Source organism: Triticum aestivum, chromosome 1D (genome assembly GCF_018294505.1).
Source record: "Triticum aestivum cultivar Chinese Spring chromosome 1D, IWGSC CS RefSeq v2.1, whole genome shotgun sequence".
Classification (NCBI taxonomy): Eukaryota; Viridiplantae; Streptophyta; class Magnoliopsida; order Poales; family Poaceae; genus Triticum; species Triticum aestivum.
This window is the reverse complement of record NC_057796.1, coordinates 8,872,377-8,886,819: the sequence shown is the minus strand read 5'-3', so window position 1 is coordinate 8,886,819 and position 14,443 is coordinate 8,872,377. Positions and strand designations below refer to the sequence as shown.

Sequence of the window (14,443 nt, the reverse complement as noted above, 5' to 3'; positions counted from 1 at the left end):
GGGGGTGAAACTGGCAACTACCATCTTGAACTTAGGGAACGAGCTCACGATGTTGCTCGAGCAAGAACTCCCAACAAAGGTTTTCCATGCCTGCTAAGACTGGGGAAGACGCGCGCACCGCGTGTGGGCGCGCGATGGGGTGTGGGGGAGGGGGATTGGAGGGCCATGCGATCCAGCTCCTATTTGGTGATGAGCTGAATTCGCAATTCCCAAGGTCAGCACACATATTATGTTTTTGTGACAGGTTAGTTTTGCTGAGTTTTTAGGTTGCATACGTTTATTTTTGACATGTTGTAAACTCATGTGTGTTTTTCTACACACACAAGTGTGACAAAAGCTACACTTAATGCAACTCTGTGTCATGACTCATGACCCCAAATGTTGTGTCCATGCCACCAAGTTGCTTCTCCGTGGCATGTGTTGGTTAGTATGTTGCATCTATTGCACAATTTTCCCTGCCGGCAACTTGCTAGGTGGCTTGAATGAAACAGCATAATAATTCACAAAAAACTACATTTCATTAAGAGCATGAAGTCATCATGTCATAAGCCAAGGATACAACATAAACATTCAGATGAGATGATGAGCAGCATAATCCTCCTAGGAAGATGCATTGCACATCTCATTAACCTTATTGGAAATAGTAAATTTGTATCACAAGTAACATTTGACATCCTACTGATATTGGATGTGACACCCAATTATTGAAGATAACATAAACACGCCTTGGCCGGCTTTTGACATCTAGTTCCATGGCTTAACTAGTTAAGCATTGTGGACTTTTGCAATGTCAGTGCTGCTCTTGGTGCACAGATCATGACATCCACTGGTACAACGTTCCATGGCATCTTTTCCTTCGTTGCCACTGCCAACAACTGCTGGAGAAAATTAAATTAATTAGGTGATGCAGACTAAAATTAATTAGGTGAGGCATATGACTAATTAAGGAATTGTTTAGGTGCAACATTTTACTACTATGTGAGACTTTGTGGGGACTCCGTGGAATTCGTTTGTATACTGGAACATGTATTTCCTTGAGACTGTACTAGTAGCAAGAAGTGACGGATGATGTTACAATCGATGCTTGGAGTAGGTGCTAGTGACCGATGATGTTACAACCGATCGTGGTAGCATATAGATAATCTTACCAGATGGAATTAATTTGTTGCACACGGAAGCCGTGCACCCCAGCTTGCAGTAGTTGACGGCTGTTGTGCGGTAGCCAGCTGCGAATATATATGCGTGTATGCAAACGAAAATGAAACATATATTACACGAGCATTCGAACAGGACTTGCAAGAAAAAGTTTATGCGAAACATAATTAATATGACAAAAAGGATGGCCGGTATACATACATATGGGGACATATGGGGGCCTGCATCCACCGACTGATACATAGCCACCACACGTAGGGCAACACTGTGACATGGTACCAGAAGAGCCGCGGCATGTATAGTACACAGGGACCGCCAGGTCTAAACAGCAACACACGCTAGCTTGCACTCGCTGTGTTTGCTGCAGGGCCACAAGACCCACAACTGCAAGCATCACTGCCATGGTCTTGACGCTGCTCTTGCCGCCTCTCATCACCATGTTCTCAGCTGGTTATCTCACGCAAAGTGACTTCAAGGGGTGGAAATGACACTGGTGAGATGATGATGAATCCCACAGCTGCGCCTCGCCACCATTTATAGGAGATGGTAGCAGCGAGCTAGCCGTGCATGTCAACTTGTAAGCTGCTTGCAGTGCGTGCCTTTGTTCATTGAGTAGGTGCAGGCAGGTTGCTGCATGTGTACGTACGTGGTGGAGCTTGGGCCGGCCAGCAATGCTAGCTACAGGATTGCACAAGATATATATATGTTGTGCGCTGATCGACCTAGATATAATACATGCATAGTAAACGTTTGCCGATCGACGACGGATCGTGATCGATAGCGGTGCTATTGGATTACATAAGATATGTATTCAACTGCGTATGTACAGGTTGAACCGAGCAAAGTGGTTCCGGGGTGCTGCGTGTCCGACAGCGCAGTAATGCACGGACTGCACGACTGATTTTTTTAAAATTCAAGCATGTAAAAATTAAGTATATTTGCGTTATTTTGGTTGTGCCCGGAGATGCGACCAGCGCGGGTGTGATCCGGCGTGTTTAGCGGATCAGCGTAGATTTAAATTTGAGTTTGCCGACGGACAGAATGCGACTAGTGTTGGATATCGACCTCCCGCATCCGTATCCACGGACTGGTCCCCTGTGCGTGAACGGATGCAGGAGATTTTTTGTGGGTCACTACTATAGATGCCCTAGGTGCAGGTAGGTTGTTGCATGTGTACGTACGTGGTGGAGCTTGGGCCGGCCAGCAATGCTAGCTACAGGATTGCATAAGATATATATATATGCTGTGCGCTGATCGAGCTGGATATAATATATGCATAGTAAACGCTCGCCGATCGATGACGGATCGTGATCGATAGCGGTGCTAGAGGAATTACATAAGATATGTATTCAATTTATCAATTTTCTTTTGCACAGTACAATTAACTTGAATTTTGTTTTAGTTGGTTGATGTTGTGATTCAGATCATGCGTCATCATCATCCTAAGGACATAAGGGACGTGCAACTGGTTTACATTGAGAGGGTGGCCGGCGTCGCTATGCTCGAAAAAGATGGTAAGGTAGAGGACTGCCACGAGGCCGCTTTGGCGGGCAGTCATGGAACAACAAAAGGAGACAACTACCTCAGACATGATCTGGTACCATCTAACCATGACATAAACACATTTATTTTTCTAATCATTATGCATGTTGATGTAATCATCTTTGTTGTCCAGGTTTTTCTACCTACGAACATGGCGAACACCCACTGGTTCCTTGTGGTCGTAAATCCCAGAAGGAGGGAGATTCAGATTCTTGATTCACTTTTCAGCTACGTAGTAACACAAGTGGTTCACGTGGTGAGATTTTAAACGTCTTTCAATATAACACAGGATTTAGCATCATACCTAACCATGAACATTGAGCAACTTCTCATACCATGGACTTTGGCAGATACGTGGGGTGGAAGCACATCTGAGAGCATCGCTGCGAATCAATGGACCACAAAGCCATGCATGGCAAGACATTAATGTGACCCAATGGACAGTAAAGCATGTTCCTGTGCCAAGACAAGATGACAAGTCAGTCAACAATATTAGCCTCTAAATATGTTTTTCATTGTTAATACGTGAAATGGTGCTAACAGAATTAATTGTTGTAGTTCTTCGTGTGCACTCTACATGCTGAAGAACATCGAATTCTTTACGGGAGAAGATCTTACGCTGCGTTATGACCAAGTACGTAGAGTAACACCTAAAATTCTATATTGTAAACATATGGAACGATACTAACATATCCTCCCATGCAGGCATACATTGACAATTATAGAAGAGAGCTGCCTGTTGTCCTTCTTAATTCGCCCTACAAAAAATTGAAGTCCATGAAAAGGCTGAAGACATACAATGCTAGCCTATCGGATGCAGCTGCGATTGAAGATCATGAAGATGCAAGTAGTTAGTCCAGCAGTGGTTGCTTCTTAGATCTGGAGTGTACACTTGGTTATGAAGCGGTAGAGTAGGGTGTGGTTTGGTTTTAGTCCCGAAGAAGGTTTCCTAGCCATGTTCTTAGTCCAGTGCGGATTAATCAAGTTGTAATATTTCACAGTACTGGTTCCAAATACTATTCTTGAAATAAATTTGCTCTGCATGGGAGACGCTGAAACATATATTTGCTTTTTACAACCAGAACTTTTGAAGCTTAGGAAGGTTAACTGAATTCTTAAATTTATATTTAATTTTCGTCAGAGTCTGGACAAGATTCAGAACAATTACATCGCTAGTTAGAAGTTTCAGAATTTTTTTAACATCGCTAGTTAGAAGTTTCAGAAAAATTTCAGCGAGTGCTGAAATATTTTGGCCGAAATTCAGTGAGGCTGAAATATTTTGCTGAAAGGCAAATATTGCAGTGAGTGCTGAAATGAATGAAGTTTAGTTATTTCATCGAAATCTCACCGAAGTGAAAACCATGGTGTCGTGCCATCTTGAGCAGCACCAGACATGATTCAGTATTATTAACAAAATTTGGTCTCACATATACGAGGAAAAAAGGTATGAGCATGAGCATGCAAGATCGGATGGGCAATAAAATAGCTTCACAAGAGAGTAAAATACTTCACGTGTGAAGACTCAGTCCTAGTTGACTTTAGAACCAGTTTTTATCCTAAAAGAGGTCCAGCGAACTACTTATAACCAAAAATAAAAGCGGTCCAGTTCTTTTGGCTGATTTTCAAAGAAACGGGAACTATATCTTTTTGATGATTGTGATTCTCAGGAGACCTACGTGTTGTTACGCAACTTACCTTGGTTTTTTTAAACCATAACTTACCTTTGCTAAACTCTCCACGCCCCCCTAATATTCAACTAGGTGGGTCCCCTCCCTTGATTTCCTCCAACCGAAGAAATCTATACGTAGATATATGCCCGGGTTGTTACGATCCCTATAAATAGGGATCCTTTGAAACCTCGTAGATCATAGTTCGTCCTTCTGCCCCGCCCAAACTAGCAAGACCGAAGGACGGAGCAACCCAGAATCCAGCAAGACCGAACGACGGAGCCAAACATGAATCCTCTGATAACTCCCCACGATCTCCTACTGCAGCCGCTGCTATTTTTCGTGGCACGATCTTCCTCCCATGATCTCTTGCTGCAACCCCACTAGATTGTTTTCATATTCATGTAACTCAGCACGTTTTTAAACAAATTAAGTTGGGGGCGTTAGGGGAGGGCGCTAGGATTTGTTTCCTACCAGATTGGCAGTTCATTGATTAATTCCGGGCTAAATCTTAGCGTCTGGTCTTGTCGATGCCAATTAGTGCAGCGGGCGCTTGCCTTCTTTTTTCCTTCCGCACGAGTTATGGAAGGCATCGATGGCCCATGTTTTAATTCCATACTACTGACCATGATTAGCGCCTAGAGTTGAGGAGGCCACGGTTGGATAGTTTATTATTTTCCAATCTTTATTTTATTTCAGATAAGTGCCTTGTAATGGAGATTACCTTATATGACCGTTCAAACGTAACCAAGCTGAATCTAATGATAGTATTACAGCATGCTTGTACCTCATGCAGTAGCGTAGAGCACAATTTTTATGTTGGTATATATAAGCTGTATTCGTCTGTATGAGTGTTTAAATTGTATACCATGCTGAATCTAATCACACTTGCACATTCATTGAACCCAGGATGCTTCTTTGCCGCCATATGAGGAGTTCATAAACGGATTAAACACGCAGCAAAGGATGTACATCCAGTTGATAGGACTGGGTGGACTTCTCAAGACACCTAGCATCAAAATTAGACGTGTACTCTGCCTGGCCATCGCTAATTCATATGATGCAGAGCAGGATGCCTATATCTCAATGGGCGACCATGTAGGATCACACTAGAAGATGTAGCGCATATAACAAGCATGCCCTGCCATGGGAAGAAGCACGTCCCTTCAAATCTTGATGATAATATGGAGTTGTGGAAGAAACTGAAAGACCGTAATGACACCAAAATAACTTTCAATGGATTGCTAGCCAAGATGAAAGTCGACAGCACACAAAATTTTGTCAGGCCATTTGTGTTGTACACCATAGGCAAATATGTATGCCGAACAAAAGAGGAGTATGTTGATAACAAATATATTGGGATTGTTAGAAATGTTGAGACAATAAAGGGCACAAATCTTGGACAGCTAACGCTCGACTATCTTATGGATAGCGTGAAGAATTTTGTAAATGGTGAGGCAATTCTGGAGGGGAATCTACTACTGCTGCAGGTAATTCGTAGTAGTACAATTATCAGTTACCTAACATACATTACATAATGTACGAGAATGTTTGTAAACTACTTTTGTTGTCATGCAGACATGGTACTACGAGAAGTTCAGAGTGCACCAATTGGACTCTAGCATCTCGTATGAATCAAGGTTAAGGCCGCTGATCCAGAATTGGAGCAAGGAGAAGGAAAAAAAGGTTGACAATATAATCCAAAATAATTATCTGGGAGTTGGAGAGGTAAAATTTTAGCACATTGCCTGGATTATGTAACATATATATTTTTGAAATCATACTAACGACACTAAACTGCAGTATGTTGAGGACCTGATGAGGCCTTTCTTCCAGCACGAGATGGTATGCTGGCCAAACCGAAGACTGGCGCTCAGGTAAATGAGTTACATCAGGCACAAATGTATATTGTAACATTCCAACTAGTATGAAGTTATATGATTCTAACTATTTCAAAGTCTCAGATTACGGTACTCGTCGGACGTGTATTGACTGATTTGCAAGAAGTTGCCTCCCTCGTGCGGGAGTCCGGTGCAGAACAAGTCGATAGGATGTGCACCCTTGAAAAGAAAATGGATGAGTGCCTTAGGCGTACCCGTACAAATGGCAAGCTCACGGAGGACCTCATCAAAGAATTGAATGTAAGCCTAGAATTATGAGATTAGTATATATAATTGGAAATTTACGTGTACAAGTTTTTTTCTAAATTAGTTTACTATGAAAACACCCTAGACTAACATGTATTTCTTAAAGAAAAAACGTGATGGAATATTTCCAGGAGTGGAGGACATACATCTATCTGACCTCGGGGCACCTTCACAGCCAATGGAGGCATCTGTTGAGAATGCTGAGCAGGCTTCTGACCAGGGGAAACAAAAGGATGTCACAGAGGTCGCTGCTAAGTACGATTGTAAGCAGGGAATAAAAAATGATGACATTGAGCCCCCCATGAAGAACCTTGATGAATATTTTGACGTACGCATGTTAACTTAATTATGAAACAATCATTGTCGTTTCAGAAATAACATGTGATCTTCCACGTACAGGATGAAGCATTCGAAAGAGCTGCTGTAAAAATTAAACATGATCTCAGTGGTGTTCATAAGCTTTTGAAAGAGGTGAATGATATCCAGGGAGCTCCTAGTTTTGATAAGCAAATGCATTCCAAAGCCACCACAAGCCTTGAAGATTTCCGGGTGATGCACATTTTACCTATAATTGAGCAAGAATCTGCTAAAAGCTAACACGCGGTTTATTTCGTCTGACAGAATCCGTTCAACAAACGGAGTAAGCAGCACTCTGTGAAGGCTACGGGATCGCGAGATCCTGAAGAGCCCCGTGCCTTCACAGATGATGACAACCATGATGAATCCTTTCAAAAGCAGCAACAAGTAAGTGTGGTTGAATCGACGGCACCAAATCATGGGGGCGAAAAGAAAAGGGTGGTACTGCAATTATTTAAGAATGACGAGTATGCTTCGTACGATACTGAGAAAAAAAAAGGAAAAACAAGACTCCATCAGAGTGTACAAATGATTCTGAGGACACGAACAGTAAAAAGAGGAAAATTGGCTGTAGCAACTTAAAAAAGAGGTCAGAAGTTCCTGAAACCCAGAGGGACCAGCTAGACGTGGTTCGACAGGATTTCGTGGCGAAAAACAAATGGTCTTAGTTGATGACATTGTCGTGCTATCAAAGAATTTGCAATGCCTCACCCATAAAGATAAATCTGAAGATGGCGTATGGTTGGGTGACGAAGTAAGATAGTATTTCACAAATTAGTTTATGAAGTTTCATTTTTGTACAATACAATTAACTTGATTATTGTTGTTGGTGGTTGATGCTGCGATCCAGCTCATGCGTCATGATCAACCAATTGACACAAGGGACGGCCAACTGGTTTACATTGAGAGGGTGGCCGGCGTCGCTAAGCTGGAAAGAGATGGTAGAATAGAGGAGTGCGACGAGGACGCTTTGGCAGGCATTCCTGGAACAACACAAGGCACCACCAACCTGAAACATGATATGGTATTTTAACGTGACGTAGAACAGATTTTTTTGTTACTATGCACGTTGATCTAATTATCTGTGCACTCCAGGTTTTCCTACCTACGAATAGTTTAAACACCCACTGGTTCCTTGTGGTCGTAAACCCCAGAAGGAAGGAGATTCAGGTTCTTGATTCACTTTTCCACTGTATGATACCCAGAGAAGTAAATAACGTGGTGAGAATTTCAACATATTTAATTATAAGAAAGGATTGAGAAATAGTAGGGTGATGCTCCTGCTTATGAGTTCCATTCAAGGTTTTCTTTCTCGGTTGGTATTTTCTCTTGTGTGCGAGCTTGAGTGCTCCTATTCAGCGCTTAGTGCGCTCAATAGCAAGCCAATCGCCCTGGCTGGTGTGGGCTCATATAAGTTTTTGAAATTCTTTTAATTCAAAAAAACTATTTCAAATATTTACACAAAAGAAAGAAAAAGTTAACAAGTAAGGGAAAGTATTATTGTGGAAACAAAAAAACACATTCGTACATATATACAATTTTCATCATATATTTGGAAACAAATCATCGGGAAAAAATTCATCACGTCACATATTTTTAAAAATACTCTCTTCGTCCGGAAATACTTGTCATCAAAATGAATAAAAAGGATGTATCTAGACGCATATTAGTTCTATATACAACCTTTTTTATCTTTTTTGATGACAAGAATTTTTGGTCGGAGGGAGTAGGTTGAGCATAGAGCATATTTTTAGATAACCACTTATTTGAAAAATAAGTTCATCATGTGTTTTAAAAATATTTATCGAATACTTAAAAGATGGCCATATCATATTTCAACAAAGTCCACCACACATTAAAAAAATGAATGCTTATTTCAGTAAAGTTCATCACATATTGTAGAAAAGTTAGTGCATGCAAATTTAATATTCAAGTATTCAAAACTTTTATTCTATTATCACAATACACAGGTATTTCATACAAATATGTTATTCACATATTGAAAAAGTGTTGAACAGTTTTTTATACATGATAACATTTTTAAAACATGATGAATGTTTTTTGAAATAAATGATAATTGTTTAATACACAATGACCATTTTTAAAACACATATTTTCCAAATAGGTCTCAATTATGTTTATATTTTTTTGTAAATAATACGTTTATATTTGTTTCATCAGAAAATGTGTTTATGTTTTAAGGCATAATTACATGATCTACAATTCTACGATCGAAATTTGGTTTTCGAAAAGTTTGGTACTATCGCTAGTATTTTTCGCAGTTGGTAGTCTCCAAAGACGAGATTTACAAAATTTCACATAATTTCATGAGTTATTTGTTGTCATATCTCGTGTTTTGTACATCTAGGATCTATGAAAACATTACTGATTTTGTTTACACGTTCACGGTAGACAAGTGAGATAATGAAGCATGTGACGTGCCCGAGCTTCGATAAAGTGCTAGTTCCACCACTGTGGAAGTGGACGAGAGTTTACAAAGTTTACTGTGAAAGTTGAGGCAAAAGCTTTGCACATATCTTATTGACACATGCATAGGGATGAAAACGGCGTGGAAGTGGAAGGAACTGAGTGCTACCATATTTGTTTTCATATTTTTCTGCAGAAGCAGAAACGAATACAGAAACCCCGGAAACAAATACGGAAACAGATACTACCAGAAACAAACACGGAGTTAGGCTACTCAAATGATACATTTTGCTCATTCTACTCATTGTGTCGTTGTGTGTTGTTTGGTAGTTAGGCTACAAAGCAGCCATGGGCCTCTAGTAGAAACGGAAATTCCATATTAACGGAAACGGAAAGTTCCGTTTCCACGTGTGTTCCACCGGAAAACACAATTTCCGTTTTTGTTTCCGTTTCCGCATAAAAAATTCCATTTCCATTTCAGATTTGCAAATTTCTGTTTCTGTTGTCATATTTCCTCTCCATTTCCATTTTTTCTCCGGAAAAGCAGAAACTTCCACTCCATTTTCATCCCTACACATGGGCGATGGCTGAAACACTAATTGACCGCCCATGCTTTGATTAACCTCATAAGACCCCTTGCCAACCACAACATTGCTTACCCCTATGAAAAGGAAGAACAAAAAGCAAGATGACTCGCTAGAACAAAGCACCATAATAATTTGCAAACTAAACAAGATTTCACTAAAAGCATGGCGTCATCATGCCATTTGCCAAGGATACAACATGAAACATTTAACAAGAAATGATGATCGAGCACTATACATCCTTGCAGGAAGATGCATCATACAGCTCATGATCCTTATTGGATTTGGCACCAATTATTGAAGGCAACATAAACACTCCTTGGCGGGCTTGTCAGATGCAGCTCTTTGGCATAACTAGTTAAGCCATGACGACTTGCGCAATTTCGGCATTGTTCTTGGTGCACAGATCGTGGCATCCACTAGTGCAGCGTTCCGTGGCATCTTTCCCTACATCGGTATGAAAAAAATATATTAATGAGGTGATACATCATACTCCCTCCGTTCCTAAATATAAGTCTTTTTGCACATTTCAAATGGACTACGACATACTAATGTAGGTAGACATATTTCAGAGTGCAGATTCACTCGCACTTTGTTCCGTATGTAGTCACTTGTTGGAATCTCTACAAAGACTTATATTTGGGAAGAGAGAGAGTACATGCGAGCAATGAGTTATATAGGTGGGACTTTTACTAGTACTACGAGACTTCCTGGGGGACTGACTGATGCATGCATTTTGTTTGTATATTGCAGGGTTATTGCCTAGAGATTTGTAGCAGCATGCGCACGTGATGGTGTAGGTTGGTGTTAGTGATAAACCAAGTGGCAACCAAGATCTCGAGAACCTTACCAGATGGAGTTACTTTGTTGCACAAGGAAGCTGTGCACCCCAGCTTGCAGTAGTTGACGGCTGATTCCGGGTAGGCAGCAGAGTATATGCATGTAAATGTAAACAAGCAAAAATTAAAGATCCATCTGTTGCACTACATATATTGAAATGGAGCTCACAAGCTAGTAACTAAAAACAAGTTCAACACGGAGTTGCAAGCAATAGTTAATGTGAAACAGAGTTACTAATATGTACGACGAAAAGAAGGGTCGGTCATTTCACATACCTTGCAGTGCTGTCTCTATATCTATATAACCGGGCTTGCATTCAAATCCAGCGGCGTCTGATATGTAGCCAGCAGAAGCACCGCAACAATCTGAGACGGTGCTATCAGATTTTTGGCGGCACGTAAAATAGGTATCGACCGATTTGAGATCACAACAACAGTGGGATGCTTGTACTTGCTGGGTTTGCTCCATGGCCACAACACCCACAACTACGAGCATCATCACAAAGGTCTTGACATTGTTGCCTCTCATAGCCATGTTCAATTCTTTCACACACGGTGATTGAAATGAATGACGCTGAGATGTGATGGGATGAGTGAGATGAAGCAACACCTGGGCATCGCCACTATTTATAGGAGATCTGGCTGGAGCGAGCTGGCCACGCATCTCAACTTGTAAGCTTAGCTGCGTGGTGTGCATGTGCTGGCTGCTCGATTACTCTGCTCCTTTGATCATTCTTTAATTTTGCTGCTGCATGGTGTCATCTGCCATGTCGGTGGTTCGGCCGGCCAACAGTCATGGAGGATCACATAAGATATAGTACATAGATGTGCTGCGTCGATCGAACGGGATACAATATACACGCATGGTACACGCGCGCCGATCAACTACGGATCGTGATCGACCGCAGTGCAATAGGATAGTATTATATCAGATGCATATTCAACTGGGCATGTACAACATGATTTCTGTTCGAGATCTCGACTTCACGGATAAGATCGTGGATTTGGCTCACTACTGGAATCCACTCGCCGAGTGCTAGGAATACCCAACGAAGGCCTGCAGATACTCGGCAAGAGTGTTGCGTTCGGCAAAATGCACTTGGCTTACCCCCTTTGGCAAAGCCAGTCTCGCCGAGTGTGTTTTTTCCGGACACTCGGCAATGACAAAGATTTGTGCTTATTTGGGGCGTTTGACAAAGATTTGTGCTTGATAACAATAAGCTAAAGGAGGATGGAAACAACGGCAAAAGGTTGATGTACTGAGTGTAAACAGTTGACAAAGACTGACTTTGGCAAATCATATAAACATGAAAGAAAAAAAAAAGAGCGAGATGCGCTATGGCGATGAGCTCATCATGTTGACCCACGAGCACGAATAGTAGTTGGAGAGCTGCATGCAAACGAGCCAGTGTGTTGCAAACGCGAATGCAAGTTGCACGCCGTTGTGGTCATCCTGAGCCGTGCCACTGGTCGCGCTTTTCATTGTGGGAGGAGATTGTTGGGGAGCATGGGGGAGGGGGTCACGTTGTTGCCTACTGGAGCTCGCCGGTGCCCTTTTTTGCTGCCTATTGTCGACCACACCCTCCTATCACCATGGGTTTTTTTTTCTTTGAATTTTCTCATCACCATGTAAAATCCTCGCTTGGCTATTTCACGCTGAGATGAGATTAACCAACATCTGGGCATCACCGCTATTTATTTTTAGGAGATGGCGGGAGCGAGCAAGCCATGCATCTCAACTTGTAAGCTGCATGATGTGCATCTGCTGCTCCTTTGGTCATTAACTGGGTGACGCATCCGTGCTTATGGTGTGTCGTGGTGGTGCTTGGACCCGCCAGCAGTGCCAGAGAGCTAGATATAATAGACACGACCCAGATCCAGATCCAGATCCAGATCGATCGCAGTGCTCTCAGTAAAAGCGTTGGGGCCGATACGGACCCAGATCGATCAGAGTGCTAGAGTAGATAAGATATGCATGCATGCATTTGGGCATGTGTGCATTTTGCTAATTGAATGGGGGGTCAGCGATCCACAGTTCCCGATTTCTGTTTAAAGCATGATGCGCCGTGTCTCCTTGGTCTTGAAATTGCACCCATCCTATAGTTTGAAAGCAAGAATTTCTTTCAGCCACATGTTTTGAGATCTGGGTTGCACGGATAATATCACGGATCTGGCCCATAATCTTGAGATGGTCGAAGCATGCTCCTGCTTACAAGTCCCATCAAGTTGCTATGCGTTAGAGCATCTACAGCCGGGTGCCCCAAACCAGTGTCAAACGTCCGGACGGCCCGCCCGATCACTACCGATTACGAAAATTTGACCCAGACGGGCACCCTAAACGGGACTCAAACGCCTGGCCTGACCGGCACCCCTCATATTCAGCTCAAATATGAGGCGGATATGGGCGCAACCGGGCGCACCCGCCACGTAGGACTGATGATGGGGTCCCACGCGGAATCGCCTGGAAACCCAGCGGTCCGACGGACGCCTCCTCCGTCACCGCAGTGTGATCGCCGCGCGGCACCGCTTCGGCTCGCCGCCCAAGGCCAAATCTGGCTATTTAAGCCGGCCAACGTCCCCCAACCCTAGCTCATCCACCTCCTCCCTCTCTGCGTCGCCACCCGAGCCCATCCGCCGCCTCTCCCCCGCTCTCCCACACTCTCCGGCATCGCCATTGGTCCGGCACAAGATCATGACGTACGCTATCATGACGCCGGAGCGCCGGAGGCAGATAGCGAAGGAGATCTAGGCGAGGCGCGCTGCCTGCATCGCTTCCGGGCTGCCTCCGGAATCGCGGAGCCAGAGAAGGATGAGGAGGAGCAGTAGCCAGAGGAGGAGGTGGGAGAGCAGCTACCGGAGCCGATGGAGGTGGCGGATGGCGGAGCAGCAGGCCATCCTGGAGTCCATCCAGGATGAGGCCTATGTGGAGGCCAACAGGCAGTTTTTCCGGCAGGAGCAGGCGGCGTCCGACGTGCTCTTCGCCGAATTTGACGCGGAGATAGAGAAGGGGGAGGCTGGAGCGGAGCTGCCGGAGGCGTCGGAGCTGCAGCTGCTACCCATGTACCCGGAGCCGGGCACGGAGATTGTCGACATCTCCGACGAGGAGCAGCTAGATCATCTACGTAGTACCTAGTTTTTTTGTACTTTGCATGCTTTTGTATGGATTTGAGAATCTAGTATGAGATGTCCGGATGTAGTTGTGTAAATTTGAGGGCTGCCTGGTCACTGCCCGCAGACGCACCCAGCCGCGTGCGCGTGCTTTTGAGATTTCATATTTGTCATATTTTTTTTTGGAAAAGGAGGAAAAACCCCAGCCTCTGCATCAATCGATGCATGCAGCCATAACATATTTGTCATATGCGGCTGTAGATGCTCTTAGAGCATCTATGTTCGGACGCCTAAGACCCCTCTCGTATGTTGGTGGATGGCCCGGTCAATGGCCGGTCAGAAAAAGCCGACCCAGACGTACGTCTTAAACTGGCCTCAAACGACCGGGATGACCGGCATGATGCATCCTATTTGGCGCTTCAGTGCCCATTTGCAACGGGCTCAAGCACCTCCCGCTAGGCCGGCCCATTCTACGTTTTTTCTTCTGTTTAAAAAACTCAAAAAAGGGGTCCGACAAGTGCAATCCACAAGGATCTTTTCCTTCCGAATGAAGCACACTGACCACTACGCTACCTCTTCGTTTTGTGAATACCTACTTCATGTTATATATTTCTATC

The 14,443-nt window shown here is 43.4% G+C and overlaps 2 protein-coding genes across 3 annotated transcripts; both read right to left on the bottom strand.

The window, feature by feature from the left end:
• Positions 1 to 496: 496 nt before the first annotated feature.
• Positions 497 to 1,664, bottom strand: LOC123162485 (thionin-like). Of its 2 annotated transcripts, none has more exons than XM_044580268.1 (3): positions 1,357 to 1,664; positions 1,149 to 1,226; positions 497 to 878 (listed from the first exon to the last, which is right to left on the bottom strand). In XM_044580268.1, exons 1-3 carry the CDS (start codon positions 1,592 to 1,594, stop codon positions 766 to 768), a joined length of 429 nt encoding a protein of 142 aa, XP_044436203.1. In that variant the 5' UTR covers positions 1,595 to 1,664; the 3' UTR covers positions 497 to 765. The 2 variants fall into 2 exon arrangements, with proteins under 2 accessions (XP_044436203.1, XP_044436208.1); XM_044580273.1 differs by having other exon boundaries at positions 497 to 875.
• Positions 1,665 to 9,984: 8,320 nt separating this feature from the next.
• LOC123179873 (thionin) lies at positions 9,985 to 11,328 on the bottom strand. Its single transcript, XM_044591769.1, has 3 exons — positions 10,995 to 11,328; positions 10,730 to 10,789; positions 9,985 to 10,326 (listed from the first exon to the last, which is right to left on the bottom strand). The coding sequence occupies exons 1-3, from the start codon at positions 11,251 to 11,253 to the stop codon at positions 10,238 to 10,240; spliced, it is 408 nt and encodes a 135-aa protein (XP_044447704.1). The 5' UTR covers positions 11,254 to 11,328; the 3' UTR covers positions 9,985 to 10,237.
• Between the last annotated feature and the right edge of the window lie 3,115 nt (positions 11,329 to 14,443).

Bases quoted from the DNA above. Each gene is read 5' to 3' on its own strand.
- LOC123162485 (XM_044580268.1), bottom strand. From the start codon at position 1,594: ATGGTGATGAGAGGCGGCAAGAGCAGCGTCAAGACCATGGCAGTGATG. The intron at 1,227-1,356 runs GTATGTATACCG...ATATATTCGCAG, and splicing joins GCCCCCATATGTCCCCATAT to CTGGCTACCGCACAACAGCC. The intron at 879-1,148 runs GTAAGATTATCT...AATTTTCTCCAG, and splicing joins CAACAAATTAATTCCATCTG to CAGTTGTTGGCAGTGGCAAC.
- LOC123179873 (XM_044591769.1), bottom strand. From the start codon at position 11,253: ATGGCTATGAGAGGCAACAATGTCAAGACCTTTGTGATGATGCTCGTA. The intron at 10,790-10,994 runs GTATGTGAAATG...ACCCGGAATCAG, and splicing joins TATAGAGACAGCACTGCAAG to CCGTCAACTACTGCAAGCTG. The intron at 10,327-10,729 runs GTAAGGTTCTCG...ATACCGATGTAG, and splicing joins CAACAAAGTAACTCCATCTG to GGAAAGATGCCACGGAACGC.